Source organism: Natrix helvetica, assembly GCF_964273705.1.
Source record: "Natrix helvetica genome assembly, chromosome: 14".
Classification (NCBI taxonomy): domain Eukaryota; kingdom Metazoa; phylum Chordata; class Lepidosauria; order Squamata; family Natricidae; genus Natrix; species Natrix helvetica.
Window position 1 is genome coordinate 12,621,900 of NC_138564.1, and position 18,089 is coordinate 12,639,988.

Genomic DNA, 18,089 nt, shown 5'->3' on the forward strand with positions numbered 1-18,089 from the left:
TATTTTATGTTGACAATAGCAGCCGGCCCTCTTTCCAGCCAATTATAAACTAATAGCCTTCCATTCACAGGGTGACAAGTCAACGGGCCATCGGTTAATTTTAAGAAATGATCTCCCCTCCCGGCTTTTCAGTAAACTAAACAGGCTGTCTTCACTTTTTCCCAGGATACAAAGCAGACAACCCCAGGAACAGGCCCTCCCCATTTCGGAAAAAGAACCTTGTATGGTTTCCATTCTGTCCCGCAGGTGGAAGGATGGGCAGCTTCCCCCCCACCCCCTTCTGCATATCTTAAATCCCACCGAAGGAGCATCTTATAAAAAAATACAACTAGCATTTGAACGCTAAAGGCTGCCCCCCCCAAAAAAACCACCCTAAAGCGTTTGAACATTACAACAGCTTCTTTAGTGACTGTTTGCAGTTACAAGGCACTGAGGACCGCTCCTCACTCCAGCATCCCCGTGGTCGCATGATCAACCTTCAGACTCTTGGAGACTGGCTCAGGTTTATGACGGTTGCAGTGCCCCGGGTGTCATGGGATCCCATTGTTGTGACCTTCTGACATGGAGACTTAATGGGGAAGCCAAATTCACTCAACAATCATCTGTAACATCTGTAGTGATTCGCTTATCGGTGAGTTCCAGGTGGAAGCCGGGTGGGTGACTTTAGGACAATCACCAGGAGATGGTGAGTTCTAGTTCCGCCTTGGGCATGGAAGCCAGCTGGGTGACTTTGGGCCAATCACTAGGAGACAGTGAGTTCTAGTCCTCGCCCTTAGGTTTGAAAGCCAGCTGGGTGATTTGGGGCCAATCACCAGGCGATGATGAGTTCTAGTTTCACCTTGGGCATGAAAGCCAGGTGGGTGACTTTAGGACAATCACCAGGAGATGGTGAGTTCTAGTCCTGCCTTAGGCATGGTAGCCAGCTGGGTGACTTTGGGCCAATCACTAGGAGACAGTGAGTTCTAGTCCTCGCCCTTAGGTTTGAAAGCCAGCTGGGTGTCTTTCAGCCAATCGCTAGGAGACGGTGAGTTCTAGTCCCATTTTAGGCCCAACGGCTAAGTGACTTTGGGCCAGTCCTTCCCTCCCAACCCAACCCACCTCACAGGGTGGTTGTTATGAGCTAAAGGGAAGGAGGAGACACGATTACCTCGAATTATTTGTAAAAAAAGCCAAACTAATAAAGGAAGGATTAAAACAAGTGAATAGTGCACCTTGAAAGAGACATCGCTGGGAGGAGAGGTTAGATCCTGGCTACCTGACAGCATAATGGGAACCAGAAATACCCACCCACCCATGGATTTCTTGCGTCTTTAAACAGCTTAAAACGACTTGTTGCTTGAGCTAAATAAATATATCCGAGAACAGATGGAGCCTTCTTAACCATCAAAAGTTGCTAACAGACACTTGAAAAAATATCTTTGCACTCTTTTTTTGTGTGTGTGTGTGTGTAGGGGGGGCACATTTTAAAATAACGCAAGAAATAGTTTGCCGCTGTCTTTTCCAAGCACGGGAAAAGCAGAAGACCTACAAAGTTGTAGGAACATCCCTGGCGTGTGTCTGTCTCTCCACAACCTCTCTTGAACTTTAAGGAAACCTTCCCACCGTCCAGGCGACGGGGGTTAAAAAATAAATAGACTTGCCTCCCGGCGCATCGTCAAATTGTCTTAGGGTTATATTTGTGATCGGAACAATTGCGATCGCTAAATATGGCAAAGGCGATTCCTCTCCAGCCGGGCTGTTTATATTACGGGTGAGTCGGAATCTGTTTGCGCCAGGCGGTGGGATCTGTTTTGTGCAAAGAAGGGGTGCCTTGGAAAAGACGGTGGCTCCGAGCTTCGGCCGGCACTCTCGTTTTGACGGTGGCACCGGCCGTAGAGGTCCCACTGAAAACAACGCTTCTTCCTTGGTCCTAAGACGTCTTCTGGAGCTGTTAACCTTCCTTCAAGGTGACAAAGCTTGCTTGTTGACAGTGAGAGACCTCCTGGATTCTCTCTCTCTCCCTTCCCAAGAAGGTCTCAACCAGCGTGGATCATTTGAGGTACGTGCTAGGATCTGTTGGGGAGAAAGTCCAGGGTGTCCAGGTCTGCAGAGCTAACCATCTCTGTTTTGCAGCCAAACGATGGAAGGAAGATGGAGATTTAAGCTACGGTTTGATGTATTTGTATTTATTAGTTTGTCAAACAAGTACAAGATAGCAGCAGTTGGTGAAATTCAAATTTTTTGACTGCCGGTTCGGTGGGCGTGGCTTGGTGGGCGCGATGTGCCTTGGTGGGCATGGCAGGGGAAGGATACTGCAAAATTTCCACTCCCTCCCCACTCTGGGGCCAGCCAGAGGTGGCATTTGCCGGTTCTCCGAACTCTTCAAAATTCCCTCTACCAGTTCTCTGAACTACTCAAAATTTCCGCTACTGTTTCTCCAAAGTACTCAAAATTCCCGCTACCAGTTCTCTGAACTACTCAAAATTCCTTCTACCAGTTCTCTGAACTACTCAAAATTCCCGCTACCGGTTCTCCGAACTCCTCAAAATTCCCTCTATCAGTTCTCTGAAATACTCAACATTCCCGCTATCGGTTCTCCGAAGTACTCAAAATTCCTGCTACTAGTTCTCTGAACTACTCAAAATTCCCGCTACCAGTACTCTGAACTACTCAAAATTCCTGCTACTGGTTCTCCAAACTACTCAAAATTCCCACTACCGGCTCTCCAGAACCTGTCAGAACCTGCTGGATTTCACCCCTGGATTAGGGGTATCGGGAGGGTGCACGGCCCGTAAGAACCATGCAGAGGTCTGATGCATCAGGTTAGCATTTTTTTTTTGGCCACGCCACTGGACACTCCCGCTTCAGATCATTGTTTTTTTTAAAAAAGGCAAAGCTTGGTGAGATGCTTGAAATGTCAAGAGGGTGCCATAAAATACAGCCATCAGTAAGAATGATAGGAAGGAAGTTTCTCTCCTTTGTGCTTCTCCTTGCCACTGTATCGTGCCTGGGGAAACGCTCAAAAGGTTTCCTTCCTTCTCCATGTTGGGGGTCTTTCTCCAGGCGAGGTGCGACGGGACAGGCAGGGGTGGGCTGCTAGAGGTCCTAACTTCGAACCGTCATAAACGATAAGTGTTAATTGAGGAATATCTGTACTTAGAAAAAGGAGGATGCGGGGGAAACCCAACAGTGCTTGAAAAGAGCGTTGGCCAAGTCAAAACAAGGCCCAAGAGGGTTTCTCTTGCTTGGCCAAAGCATCCCGTGCCCGCCGGCAACCTTGCCTCTCTTTCGGGGGGGCTCCGGGGGCCCTCCAATGAAACCTCGAACCCCCGGTCACCTTCCTGACCTTGCCAGCCTTCGGAGGAAAGCCCTGGGAGGGAGAACCGGGCTCCATTTCTCTTCCTTCCCTAGTGTGACCCAACAACTGCCCGGCGGGGTTTCACAGATCTCCACTCGGGCCTTGGCAATACGAAAGAGACGGTAAAAATACCTCTCTGGCCGCCCAAAATGGATCTTTTGCCTGTGACACATGCTAGTTATTTTTGGTGCACCGGGGCTATTTTTATGCCTGCTGCCTCTCGGTTTGGTGTTGCCATGGGGACGGCGTGGTGAGTAAAAAGGGGGAGGCCGACAGTGACCCCGACAGATGTTGATTGAAGTTCAGCCTCAACAGATCTCGGCTTCCCGGCTCGTCCTCTCCAGGGATGGAGCATCGTCAGCGCAACGTTTGCAGGGCAGCTACAGCTTCTTGGAGGGGGTGGTGGTTTTTGGGAGGGTGGGGACTGAGTCATGACTGCCCAAGTGGTGGCATCCCCCCTTTTTAGAGCCCGCCGTTGCCAAAGCGACAGGCAGGGGTTCAGGGATCTGGATGCCAAGCAAGGAAAGCCTCACCTGAGCCCACATGAGTCCGTCTGGCGGAGGAGGGGGTGTAGGAATTGCCAGAGAGGTTTGGGTTGAGCAGTGGTCAAATTTGGCTACCTTCCCAGCCACCGCCACTGCCGCGAGTTGCGAAATGAGCCTTAAATGTAGTTGAACATTTCTTCTCTCTCTTCCCTTCTTTCCTACTCCAGTCCTTCCATTCTCTCTCTCTCTCTCCCCCTCTTCCATTCATCTTTTTCCTCCCTTCCTTTGTCTCCTTTCCTTCTTTCCTTTTCTAAATTTTCCCATTTCGAAAACAGCTCTGGATGGACATAGTTTTCTTTCTTTCTTTTTTTCCTTCCTTCCTTCTTTCCTTCCTTCCTTCCTTCTTTCCATCCTCCCTCCCTCCCTCTCATTTCCCTTCCTTCTTTTTTCCAACCTATCCTTCCTTCCTTCCATCCACTCTCCCTCCATTATATCTATATCTTTCTTTCCTCCCTCTCATTTTCCTTCCTTCTTTTTTCCAACCTATCCTTCCTTCCTTCCATCCACTCTCCCTCCCTTATATCTATATCTTTCCTTCCTCCCTCTCATTTTCCTTCCTTCTTTTTTCCAACCTATCTCTCCTTCCTTCCTTCCACTCTCTCTCTCTCTCCCTTACATCCATCTTTTTCCTTCCTTCCCTCCTCCCTCCCTCCCTCCCTCTCATTTCCCTTACTTTTTTCGCAACCTATCTCTCCTTCCTTCCTTCCTTCCTTTCATCCATCCATCCATCCATCCACTTTCTCCTTGAACTGCAATAATTAGCAATGAAAGGCAAATTACATTAGAACTTTAAAACGGACACCCATAAATAGAGGGAAAAATAAATCCTTCCACCACCTCTTTCTCCCTTGCAACATTTCTAAGTTAGAAGTGGAAAGAAAGGGGGGGAAAAAACCAAGCAAAACGAAAACAAAAGAAGAAAAGTGAGAAAAACTTTTGTTAAAACAACAACAACACACACACAAGCCAACTCCAAAAGGTCCTCGCAGAGATGATATTTTTTTTTAAAGAAAAAGCTTCCAAAATCTCAGGGAAAATGTGGCCTCTCTTCCTCCTTATGGCATATAAATCTCCGTTCGGCCCTCCTGAAAAATCTCAGCTTTTAATTGGTAGGAAAAAAAAGTAGGTCAGATCTTGAACTGGGGACGTCAGCCGAAAATAGTCCTTGCTTTGATACCACACACACACCCTTCCTCCCTTCCTCTCGGATGTGATTTAAGGTTCTTAGTTCCTTGGAAGATCAACCCGGAGACGGACATACAGGTAGCGTGCTCGAGGCCACGCATGATCCTTTTCTTGCCGTCATTCCTTCATTTTAATCCTTCCCGCAGCTTTTTTGGGGGGCTGCCCTATTCATTCAACCAGAAGCAAGCAAGACTCCCAAGCAAGAGGCCAGTTATTTCAAACTGCAGGTAGTCCTCAATTTACGGCCGCAATTGGGATGGGGATTTCCATTGCTCCTCCCCCTCCTCCTCCTCCTCCTCCTCTTCTTCATCTTCATCTTCATCTTCTTCATCATCATCATCATATATAAGAAACAGACATTGGGATCTCTGGAACTTTAAAATATATTGCTCACTTAGCTTTCGTTAGCCTCTGCTAACATCGTCAGAGTATAAATGCCATTAAAGAGATACCTGCCTTTATACGCTCTTAATCCATTTGGCCATTAGGCGCAGGATAGCCCATCCACCCTCCTCCCACCTGTAAAATAACTTTGTTGTTTTTACATCTAGCCATTCATAAAAAAACTGTTCCATATCCGGTAGTATTCTGAGGCCTGTCTGATTTTAAGACCTTTTTCTGCCACGGTTTTTAAGCCAATCACTTCAGCCGTTAAGTGAGTCCGGTTGTTAAGCAAATCCGGTTTCCCCCATTGACTTTGCTTGTTGGAAGCCGGTTGGGAAGGTCGCAAATGGTGGTAGTGTGACACCCCCCCCCCCAGGGATTCTGAAACCGCCATAAGTACATACCAGTGGCCAAGTGCCTGAATTTTTATCCCATGACGGGGAGATGCTGTAATAGTCATAAGTGTGAGGACCCGCAGAAAGTCCTATTTGTAACTTCAAATGGCTTCTCAATTGATAGTTGTAAGACAAGGGCTGCATTTTAAACCTCTTCGGGAAAAAATTCCTCTTTTCTTACTCGCTCAATCCCGTTTCGGTGCTGCTAATTAAATGGGGGAGGAAAATCCCCATCACAAAGTGCGTAGTAGGTCAGTGATTAATTTTTATTTAAAGGAGCTCAGCTGGGATTAAGGTTAGATGCTGTGTTTTTAATCTCGTGCAACGCCCAGAATTCAGCTGGTTGAGATGGCAACCCTGAAACACTGGTTTAATCATCCATCAATCAGCAAAAGCAAAGAAGAGCTCCTTATTAAACACTCCCTCCCCACCCACTGCTGAAAAAATATTGGGGAGCATGTCTTGTCCCTCCGGAGGCCTTCCCCCATTGCATAATTCAGATTAATGATTGGCAGTTGACATCAAACCTTTCTTCTTATGGCCCGCCAGGGGCCAGCGGAGCTGGCAGCAGATTCGGACAGTGGGGAGGTTGGGGAGGAATCTGGGCCAGTCCTGGAGTCTGGGGAAGGCTCGGATGAGGGCTCTGTGTCGGAGGCAGAGAGGGGACCAGGGCTGTATGCCAGTTACCAGCTGCCTTCATAGTCAGACAGCAATGGGGCAGAAGAACAGCTGGAGCCTGTTCCCAGTGGGCGCATACGCAGACGAAGGGAACAGCTAAAGAACAGGGGTCGACTTGGGAGTAAGGCCACAGGTGGACGATGAATGGCCCCTCCCAGAGGGAATAAAAGAGGAGCGACAGGGGAGTGGAGTTTGCAGGAGACCATTAGTTTGCTTAATTGGTTCGTGACTCTCCAAGACTCCTTGCCAAGTTTTGCAGATATCAGCCTGGCAGCTCTCCAAGCCAGATAAGGTCTGTGACTGTAAATCCTCCCTCGAAAGACTTTGCTGGATGTGAATGAGCAGAATTCACAGTCAATGAATAAAAAGGGTTTTTTTGTCAGGACAAGGAGTTTGCTTCATGCACTTGGGAAGCCTCGGTCACAACGCTTCTCATCATTCCCTGCTCCTCACTCCCCCTCCCCAACCAGGGCACATCTCACAAAACGTTGGGGCAAGCCCTGAATTTTGGAACGGATGTGCTGGCCACCCAAACATGTTGAGATTTCTGCCAGGGGAATCAGCCATCTTGGCAGCCAACGGCAGCTCTCCGGAGCCTGTCCCTTGGTGAATGTTTGTGCAACTGTTGTGGATGTGCGTTGAAGTCCTTCCAGCTTCCACTGCAAAGGTGGCTCAGATTTGCAAAGGGGCCTTCTCAACCACGGGCCGCTGGAAGAGGTGTGGACTTCAACTCCCAGAGTTCTGTGGCTGACTTCAACTCCCAGAATTCCCCAGCCGATCCAGGCTCCGGTTCTTTGCCCTACCAAGCAGCCGGTTGCTTTCTTACTTCAGCAAACCGAGAATTGGAGAAAAGCCGGTTGGGAACAAGGCGTGAAGCTCGAAAAGACGCAACTCAGATGCAACTTCAGGACCAAGGAGAGCTTCGGAAGCTGCCAAAGTTGGAATTTCTAGGTCGAATCCCCAGATCAGGGGGTCTGCAACCTTAAAACACTCAAAAGAGTCATTTGGACCCATTTCCTACAGAAAAGAAAATGCTGGGAGCTACAAAATCAGAGGGACGAAAGAGCCACTAAACGAACTGTTTGACTCCCTCTTCTCAGGGGTTGCCCCAAAGAAGAGGGAGTCAAACTATTCTCCAAGGCACCAGAGGGCAGGACAAGAAGCAATGGGTGGAAACTAATCAAGGAGAGAAGCAACTTAGAACTGAGGAGAAACTTCCTGACAGTTAGAACAATTAATCAGAGGAACAGAAGTTGCCTCCAGAAGTTGTGAATGCCCCAACACTGGAAGTCTTTAAGAAGATGTTGGATAGCCATTTGTCTGAAACGGTATAGGGTTTCCTGCCTAGGCAGGGGGTTGGACTAGAGGACCTACAAGGTCCCTTCCAACTCTGTTATTCTTTTCTATCCTATTCTATTCCATATTCTATTCTATATTCTATATTCTATATACTATATACTATATTATGTTCTTTATATTCTATTCTAATTCTATTTTATTCCACTCCACTGCACCCTGTTTTCTATCCTATCCAGTTCTGCTCACCACAATATAAAAAAAATGTGTTTTTAAGATGTTGGATATCCATTTGTCTGAAACGGTATAGGGTTTCCTGCCTAGGCAGGGGGTTGGACTAGAAGACCTCCAAAGTCCCTTCCAGCTCTGCTATTGTATTGTATTGTTGTAAGCCCAGGCCTATCTGTGGGTTTTTCCCCCCAATAAATGAAATTCCTTCCCAACTTGAGATGCCACATTTTATACGAGAGAACCGTAGCTGGGAGCCTCTAATCCCTCTGCTTCTGTCCCCATGTTTAATCAGGCAGCTGTTTATTGAGCACCGGGCTCTTTAGCCAGATAAGTCTGACGTAACTTTAGATAATTGATTTCAATGTTGGCAGAATCTCCCGGGAATGCAAACAGAACGAGAACTTGGCGTCCTTCTCAGGCTGGAGGCTGGAATGCCTGTGCCAAGAGAGTGTCGGTAATCCCCAGTTCCCGAAAATATTTGCGTTATAAACCATAAAAAAAAAAACAACTCTGGGAGAGAGGTGGTAGGGTTAGAAGGGAGAGCATGGGAGAAAACAGACATGGGATGGGTGGCTCGGTGGCTAAAGACGCAGAGCTTGTCAATCAGAAAGGTTGGCGGTTCGAATCCCTAGTGCCACATAACAGAGTGAGCTCCCGTGGCTCGTCCCAGCTTCTGCCAACCTAGCAGTTCGAAAGCACGTAAAAAATGCAAGTAGAAAAATAGGAACCGCCTTTGGTGGGAAAGGAACAGCGTTCCATGCGCCTTCAGCATTGAGCCATGCCGGCCACATGACCACGGAGACGTCTTCGGACAGCGCTGGCTCTTCGGCTTTGAAACGGAGACGAGCACCGCCCCCTAGAGTCGGGAACGACTAGCACAGATGTGCAAGGGGAACCTTTACCTTTACTGTATATATATATATGCAAAGTTTGCAGGATGTTTTTGCAAGAACGTCCTTGCAATATAACTAAGGGCACCGTGTCTTGCGGTGAATCAGAGTGACTCAAATTAATCGGTTGTGGTTAATCCAGCATTTCCCGGTTTGGTTGCCTTAACCAGCATTCAGGGTCACCTCTGCGCAAATGGGATGTTTATTTTTTTTAAATTGCTATTATTTTGTTGGCGCTTCTGAGCTTCCACCAGAGGAAGAACAGAGTGGAATTTAAAGGTACAGTCAATATTATTAATAATAATAATAGCGTGGGCACGGTTTTTTTGGAGAGGTTGTATATCTCCTCTCAAGAACCCTACAGATTTTTCTTCATTCCTGCCTATAACAAAAGGCATTTGGAGGATGTTTGTGGAATTGGGCAGTTAAATACATTGGAAGCAAAACTGCAGCTTCCTGCTTTCGTCGAAGGAAGGAAGGAAAAGGTGGGACTGAGGATATTGCAAGAAGCTGGACGGAAGAGTATCCCCTTCCAGGCCACACGTCCTGAATTATCGAAGGGAAGTTGAGGCATTTCCTGAGTGTAAGCAGAGAAGGAATCCGGAGAAAGCAAAATACACACACACGTATATATATAAATAAACTACTCAGTTAGATACCCGTGATCGGGCTTGATAAGTTAAAGCTTGAACGTTAATGAGTAGTCATTCAGCCTCGACTATCCCCTTTTCTCCCTCAGGCTGGCCTCATTGAATCTCTCCTATCCCCTTTTCTCCCTCAGACTGGCCCATTGAATCTCTCCTATCCCCTTCTCTCCCTCAGACTGGCCCATTTAATCTCTCCTCTCCCCTTCTCTCCCTGAGGCTTCCCCATTGATCCTCTCCTCTCCCCTTCTCTCCCTCAGGCTTGCCCCACAGAAGCCTCTCCTATGTTATTCCCTGTTCTCCCTTTCAGGCGGGGTAGGGGAGTAGAATGTCTAAACTCCCTGCCCGCAGGCTGGATGAGCCATGCGCTGGCCACGGCCATGCCCAAGTGGCAGTTGGAAAAGAGTGCTTTTCAGGAGGGGAGGTGGAGTAGAACGCCTAACTCCTTAGCATCAGAGTGTGATAATAATAATATAAGGAATACTAATGATCTGATGGTCATTTTCTTCCTTGGTGACTCCCAGGTTTGTCCAGACTGCTGTTCACTGCCAAAGGGTGTGAGAGTGTGTGTGTGGGTTCCTTTGGCTCATTTTTGTGTGGGAATCTGCAGATCTCTGTGGATCCCTGTGGACTGTAACCGTTCCGTCTTGTAAAGAAGCTACTTGGAGAATAGGTGTCCTCTGCCGGGAGTATTGCCTGTAACAGTGTTTTTCAACCTTGGCTCCCTTGCCTAAGGCAGAACTAGAACTCATTGTGTCCTGGTGATTGGCCCAAAGTCACCCAGTTGGCTCCCATGACTAAGGCGAGACTAGAACTCCCGGCCTCCTGGTTTCCAGCCTGGTGCTTTAACCCCTAGACCAAAGTGGTTCTCTCAAATTTCCAAGCCTCCCTTCTTTGCATCTGGGCGATGATGAGCAGAGCTTTTGCGTTGTTGTTGTTGTCGTCGTCGTTATTTCCCTGAGGGCTTCCACTGTGCTTTTGCCATCTGAAAGCATCTTGGCAGCCCATCCATTATTTAGAAGTTATTAGTAGCTGGGTTGCATCTGGCAGTTTGCAGCCGTTTTCAGGACCGGTGTGTGTGTGTGTGTGTGTGTGTGTGTGTGTGTGTGTGAGAGAGAGAGAGAGAGAGAGAGAGAGAAAGAGAGAGAGAGAGAGAGAAATGTTCAGGATTCCGGAAGTCCCAAGGCTAATGGTTGGAGCATTTTTTGGGAGGGGGGGAGGGAGGCTTAGGCTTCGGTGAGATGCCCCCTTTCTGCCCCACCTAATAATTTCTGAACGAATATTATATGGCAGCGATGGCGCAACTTTTCGGCGCTGAGCATCCAAACCTTGCATGAATTTGCGACTGCTGGAGTGCCAGCTCATGCATGCGCAAAGACCAGCTGGCCGATGTGCGCATGCCTGTTTTTTGGGGCTATTTCAGCCATTTTCAAGCCTTTTTTTGGGCTGAAAACAGCCCCCCAAGGGCTTGAAAAATGGTCTGTTTTTTAAACCAGAAGAGCAGCTAATGAAGGCATGCTCTGTGTCTCTGCGGCCATTGGGCGTGTGATAGGTTCTCCATCAGGGTTATATGATATGGAACGAGTGGGACGAAGGGTTGGAAGAGAGGTGTAAAGCTTAAAGAAAGACTAAATCAGTGTTTCTCAACCTTGGCAATTTGAAGAGGTCTGGACTTCAACTCCCAGAATTCCCCAGCCAGCTGGCTGGGGAATTCTGGGAGTTGAAGTCCAGACCTCTTCAAATTGCCAAGGTTGAGAAACATTGGACTAAATGAAGAAGACACAGGAGTTTGGAATTAGCAACGGATCGGTGGAAATGAACAAACATGCAGAAACGCAATGAAGGATTGTAGATTAAGGACTGTGCATAATATGGTATCATATGTAGAGACAAATTAGAAAGTGAAATAAGGGGAGAGAAGGACATTTACAATGGATGTACAATGGAGGTAGGAACTTTTTTTTTGGTCTTTAAAAAAAATCACAGTTTAATAAAAATATTTTTTTTAAAAAAAGAAAAAATTTCTGAACAATTAAATTCAAGGATGGATGCGAAGCTCCATTGCCTGGAGAACAATGGGACGCTGCAAATCTGTTAATGTCAGCCGCGTGGAAGCGCAGATATTAAACATTTAGACCTCTGCAGCAAAATCCGGGGCCTTGCCTCAAATCAGCGATTAAATTATGGGAGACTTCATTACCCTCCGGGATTTCATAACGGCAGTCTTTTCTTCCTGGCCGTCATTTAGGCTAAGGCAGATAAATCAGGTTTGAAGGACTGCACGCCAGGCAATCCAAAAACATACCGACCACAGCCAAAAACAAACACACCGCAATATAATTAAAGGATTCTTTTTCAAGTTTCTAGTCCCTGTGAAATCTTTACAGGTAACACTGTTGGTAGATAACTTGTTTGTGTTGTGAAAGCCTTCGAGCTACCATGTTTCCCTAAAAATAAATAAATCTACCTACCGACCTACCTACCTACCTATCTATTATCTACCCATCCATCCATGCATCCATCCATGCATCCATCTATCATCTCTCTCTCTCTCTCTCTCTCTCTCTCTCTATCTATCTATCTATCTATCTATCGCATCTATCGCATCTATCTATATCTATTTAACTATCTGTCAATCTCCCTCTCTCTCTCTCTCTCTGTCTATCTATCTATCTATCTATCTATCTATCTATCTATCTATCTATCTATCTATCTATCTATCTACCTACCTACCTACCTACCTACCTACCTACCTACCTACCTACCTACCTACCTATCTATCTATCTATCTATCTATCTATCAATCAATCATCTATATATCTATCGTATCTGTCTGCCTGCCTGCCTGCCTGCCTGCCTGCCTGCCTGCCTACCTACCTACCTACCTACCTACCTACCTTCCGTGTTTTCCCAAAAATTAGACAGGGTCTTATTTTCAGGGAGGTCTTATTATTTTTGAGGTGCAGGAGGCGGCGAGCGTGGTCACCTCCTGGCTGCTGCTGTGTTTCAATATTTTCGGGGATGGCTTATTTTAGTGCATGCGCTCAAAAGCCCCCCATTGGGCTTATTATCCGGGGAGGTCTTATTTTTGGGGAAACAGGGTATCAAAGATAGACCTGGTTATGAAGATGAATTGCAGGAAAAGGGAATTGATTCTCCACTGAGTGTGAATTGGATTCTGAAAATGTTAGTCATGTAGGGTTTGTTATTTATTTATTTTAATTGTATTAAAGCTTTCGGCAGGTTGGTTCATTTTGTTCCTTAATGGTCCTTCAGATCAGTCGGCACAGCATGAAATAATAATATTGCTGCTCCTTAACTTTTAATGCTAGATTTATTCACGCTGTTTTCCTGGAAAATGCTTGTGTGTGGTTTTTACGCCTCTGATTGCTTTCAAGTAGCATTTTAACCCTCCAGGGGCAAAGCGGATGGGCGAATATTTCCCATCTTCTTTGGCATCTCCTAAAATATTGTCCTAGTGGGGGGGAAAAAACCCAACAACCCTCAGAGGAATGACTCCATATCAAGCAAACAGATTAGAGCTGGAAGGGACCTTTGAGGTCTTCTAGTCCAGCCCCCTGCTCAAGCAGAGAACCCTGTACCATTTCAGACAGGTGGCTCATCTTTTCTTAGTATAATCTTTATTGTCATTGTACAAAATAAATACAACGAAATTAGTTGAATTTTCTTAAAAATCTCCAGTGAGGAAGCACTCATAACCTCTGGTGGCAAGCTGTTCCGCTGGTTAATTGTCCTCACCGTTAGGAAGTTTCTCCTTAATTCAAGATTGCTTCTTGCCTTGCGCTTGGGAAGACTGGGTCAGAATAAGAACAAAAAAAACCCTCAACAACTATCAGAGGAGTGACTCTAGCTGGAAAGGACCAGAACTACGAAAAAAAATCCTTATATTTTCCTTTCATTTCAAGAATGATTCATTTTTTTGTCTACAAATCCTCAGGGCATATTTGCCATCCCAGGCCCTGGTTTATAACCTTTTTCCAAGAAGTGATCCCCCCCCTCTGTTTCTTTTAGCAGCTGGGTTGTTATATTTTAAACCAATTGAATCTTCCGAGAACTGATTCTTTTATCCCCATCCTTTGGAGCCAGAGGTGATAGTTGGGTGAACCAGCCCTCCAGATTATCTCCTCTGGGATGCTCCTTTTGAGATTCTGCGGTGTTTTATTTCGGGTGGACCTCCTCCTTCCCACCCTTTTAAAAGCTATTTTCAGCTCTTGCTCTCTCTCTCTCTCTACCTTTTTCCCTTCTCTCTTTCTCTGTTGTTAGTGTATATTTTTAGCCAGGTATTTTTAGACTCCATAGTAGAGGAGCCGGAGGCAGGGAGTGTGTGTGTGTGTGGGGGGGGAAATCACAGGAGGAAGGAGAATTGGGATTGGAAGACGACCAACGGGGGGGAAGAATTGAAGCGTAGAAATGGGTTTTTAAACTGAAAACGGAGGAAGTTGTTAAAAAACTCCTTTGGGGCACACGAGGCTCTGCGATTCTTTTGCACTTCGGCGAAGGGTCCAAAATTAGATTGGGAGAGGAGCAACACATTTGCCATCTGAAGGGCAGGAGAAAGTCAAAGTCAAATGCAGTTTTGGTCGACACGATGTAAAAAAGTTGTGGAGACTCTGGAAAGAGTGCAGAGAAGAGCAACCGAGATGATGAGGGGACTGGAGGCTAAAACATAGGAAGAACGGTTGCAGGAACTGGGGATGTCCAGTTTAATAGAAAGAAGGACTAGGGGAGACACGATAGCAGTCTTCCGATATCTCAGGGGTTGCCCCAAAGAAGAGGGAGCCAAGCTATTCTCTCCAAAGCACCTGAAGGCAGAACAAGAAGCAATGGGTGGAAACTAATCAAGGAGAGAAGCAACTTAGAACTGAGGAGGAATCTCCTGACAGTTAGAACAATTAATCTGTGGAACAGAAGTTGCCTCCAGAAGTTGTGAATGCCCCAACACTGGAAGTCTTTAAGAAGATGTTGGATAGCCATCTGTCTGAAACGGTATAGGGTTTCCTGCCTGATCAAGGGGTTGGACTAGAAGACCTCCAAGGTCCCTTCCAACTCTGTTATTCTATTCTATCCTATTTTCTTGCAGACGTTTCATTACCTGACTAGGTAATATGATCAGTGTTCAAGCTACTTAGTTAATGAAATATCGGCAAGAAAACCACCAAGCTCAGAGAGCACCAAGAATCCTACAGTTGTCCTCTTCCCTCCTCCTCCTCCCCCTCCTCCTCATTTCCAAAAGTTCCATTCCCTTCCTGATGATGTTACCTAGTTGGGTCATGAAACGTCTGTAAGAAAACCACCAAGCTCCGAGAGCACTAAAAACCCCACAGTCCTCCTCCTCTTCTTTCTCTTCTTCCCCACAAACCTTACCAAGGACCCCACAGTCCTCCTCCTCCACCTCTTCCTCCTCCTCTTCATCGTCTCTGCAAACCTCACTCCCTTCTAGCACTGATAATGTTCCCTAGTTGGGTCATGAAACGTCTGGAAGAAAAGCACCCAGCTCCCAGACCACCTCTCATTTAAACCCCGATAAGATTCTCTTATGTCAGAAAGGCTAAATTTTAATAGGTCTCCTCCCTCTCCCATTAACATTGGTGAAGGAAATACGATCTGGTAACAGCTAAGTGGGATGTTTGTCTTTCTATCTTCTTTTATGCTTTGCTGCTGTGAGGAAATATTTGACTAAGCTGTGACCTGTAGCAAGATTTAATAGCTCCTCGTTAGCTACCTGCAATTTTTTTCGGGCTCCTCCTCCAGGAGGCCGCCAGGTAGCCGAGAATGGGCTGAGGAAGACCGATTGAGAGTCTCATTGTAAAAATCACAGTTTAATCTGCCAGTCAGCCGGAAAGAGAAGGGGGAAATGCAATGTGTAGGGAGTGCGGAAGAGAAACGAATCTCAGGAATATATAAGCCAGCTTGCCGTCCATAAAGGATATTCAGGCCCGCCTCACCCCGCTGGAGATGTCAAAAATCCCTCTTGACTTGCAGTACTCAAATCACATTCTGCTTGAGTGTCTGGCTGGAGTAAAAAGGGCAGGATTTGCTGGGGTGAAAATACGAGGCTTTTGCAGACCTTGCAAAGGCCGAGGGAATTGATTGCAAAACGCTTCTCGCTTTGCAAAAATAAAAATAAAAAATGTTTCTGAACTGGGCTGGGTTTTTTTTTTTTTTTTTTGGCAGACGTTTCGTGACCTAACTAGGGAACATCATCTGTGCTAGAAGGAAGAGGGGTTTGCAGAAAGAGGAGAAGGAGGAGGATGACTGTGGGGGTCCTTGGTGCTCTCTGAACCGGGCTGGTTTTTTTGCAGACATTTCATGACCCAACTAGGTAATGTCATCAGTGTTATAGGGAGTTTGGAGAGCATCCCCTTTTTAAAGATGCATTAATTCCGAATTAAATTAATTCACAGATTAAATCTGTGGGTTTTTTTTTTTCTCAGGCTTGGGTCCAGTTTAGGGGACAGGAAATTTTGATGGAAGGAAAAGAAAGACGGATTTGGTCTTTGCTCCAGGCAGGAACCCACCCACCCACCCCCAAGCAAACTTTTCCACCAATCAATCTCTCTCTTTCTCTCTCTCCCTCCGCTTGGATTGCAGGAAATGTCCGCCTTCCTTGTGGCTTAAGCGGCCTCCAGTAAAAAGGTTTCCTGGCTTGCCTTCCCGACCGGATCCGAAGGCTGCCGGATTTCAAAATGCTCATAAAAGAATATCGGATTCCTCTGCCCATGAGCATCGACGAATATCGGATCGCCCAGCTGTACATGATCCAGGTTGGTGCCTTTGTCTCTTGGGGTTGGTTGCTTTCCTAGAAAGACAAGAATAAGAATAATTGTCAGATGGAAAGAATCGGGAGCCCAGGTTAAGGTGCAGGGAATCTGATTTATTGCTCATGTGATAAAACAATTGTAGTCTGTCTGTCTGTCTGTCTATCTATCTCTATCTTCCTTCCATCTTCCTTCTAACTCTCTATCTTCCTTCCTTCCATCCATCTATCTTTCTTTCTTCCTTCCATCCTTCCTTCCTTCCTTCTATCTATCTTCCTTCTATCTCTCTGTCTTCTATTTTTCTATATCTATCTTCTATCTATTTATCTATCTATCTATCTATCTATCTATCTATCTATCTATCTATCTATCTATTTCCTTCCTTCTATCTATCTTCCATCTATCTTCCATCTATCTATCTATAAAAGAGGAACAAGGGCATATGAGCCTTTGCAGGAAGCAACTTTGTTCGTGCTGGTCGGTTTAAATTCTAAAGCTCCGTTTTGACTCTTTGCTCCATGTGGCCTTGCAAGCTAATTGCCAATTAAGTCTTTGGCAGTGTTTCAAGGGAGATAAAGGTACGTGCTTATCAGCTTTATGCCGAAAGACCTTGGCAGACTACTGTTGGACTCTTTACAAACTATTTGCAACTCATTACGGGCCGCAAATAAACATAATTCACAGCCTTTGAAATAAAAAGAGGATTTTTGGGACTAAGCGTGTGCTTTTTACTGTCTCAGGAAGCCTAGGTCAGAACAGAAATGGCCAGTCCCAACCCGCCCCCACCCCCACTGCCAATCTTAGCTGCTTGGTTTTTCACTCCAAACGGTTTCCCTTTTGAAAAACGAGCTGTGATTACGTCCTCTTCAAATTTAAATTAGATGTTTAAATTAAAAAACAGAAAGCAGGAGGAGGGCGGGGGAGGTGAAAGCCCGCAAACGATGAAAAATTGAACAGCGGGCTTGCAAAACCTGACTTATAAAGAAGAAGAAGAAAAAGAAGTATTTTAACTATGCATTTATTCAAGAGCTGTCTTTTCAATGCTCGTTGTCCCTGAGAGAGAGATTGGCCCAGTCAGGTTTCTTCGGCATTTAAAATTCTACTTTATATATCCCAGCTCCTATTTTTAAAACGATTTTGTTTCCCTCTCGGTTTTGCCCATGTGTATTTCTCTTTCTGGAGGGACGCAGTGGCTAAGTTGTCCATCAGAAAGGTCGGCGGTTCGATCCCCTAGCGCCGCATAATGGAGTGAGCTCCCGTGACTCGTCCCAGCTTCTGCCAACCTAACAGTTCGAAAGCACATTTAAAAAATGCAAGTAGAAAAATAGGAACCACCTTTGGTGGGAAGGGAACAGCGTTCCATGCGCCTTCGGTGTTGAGTTATGCTGGCCACATGACCACGGAGACGTCTTCGGACAGCGCTGGCTCTTAGGCTTTGAAACGGAGATGAGCAGCGCCCCCTAGAGTCGGGAACAATCGGTTCTCCCGAATAGGTGCGAATCCCACCACTGGTGCTTATTTCACTTTCTCTCTGTTGTCATGGCTGATTTCCGCCTTTGCTGAAGGAAATTAGGCTTTGCTGGCTGCAGAGAGCATGGACTGCCATCAAGGGAGTTTTGCCATTTGAAATCTCCTCGCTTGCATCTCTGTCTTTGACCCGGCAAGCTTTCCCTGTTGTGTGGGTCCCTAATGCCCACTTGGGAAAAGAGGGAGCTGGCGTTGAAC

The 18,089-nt window shown here is 46.2% G+C and overlaps 1 protein-coding gene across 6 annotated transcripts in view; it reads left to right on the forward strand.

The window, feature by feature from the left end:
* Positions 1-18,089, forward strand: part of PITPNM2 (phosphatidylinositol transfer protein membrane associated 2) — a 77,058-nt gene that overhangs the window by 23,308 nt on the left and 35,661 nt on the right. For all 6 annotated transcript variants that reach the window (XM_081966628.1, XM_081966629.1, XM_081966624.1 and 3 more), the window contains exon 2: positions 16,198-16,370. In XM_081966628.1, coding sequence (XP_081822754.1) covers positions 16,293-16,370 — 78 coding nt within the window. In that variant the 5' untranslated portion in view covers positions 16,198-16,292. The remainder of the gene's footprint in view (positions 1-16,197; positions 16,371-18,089) is intronic.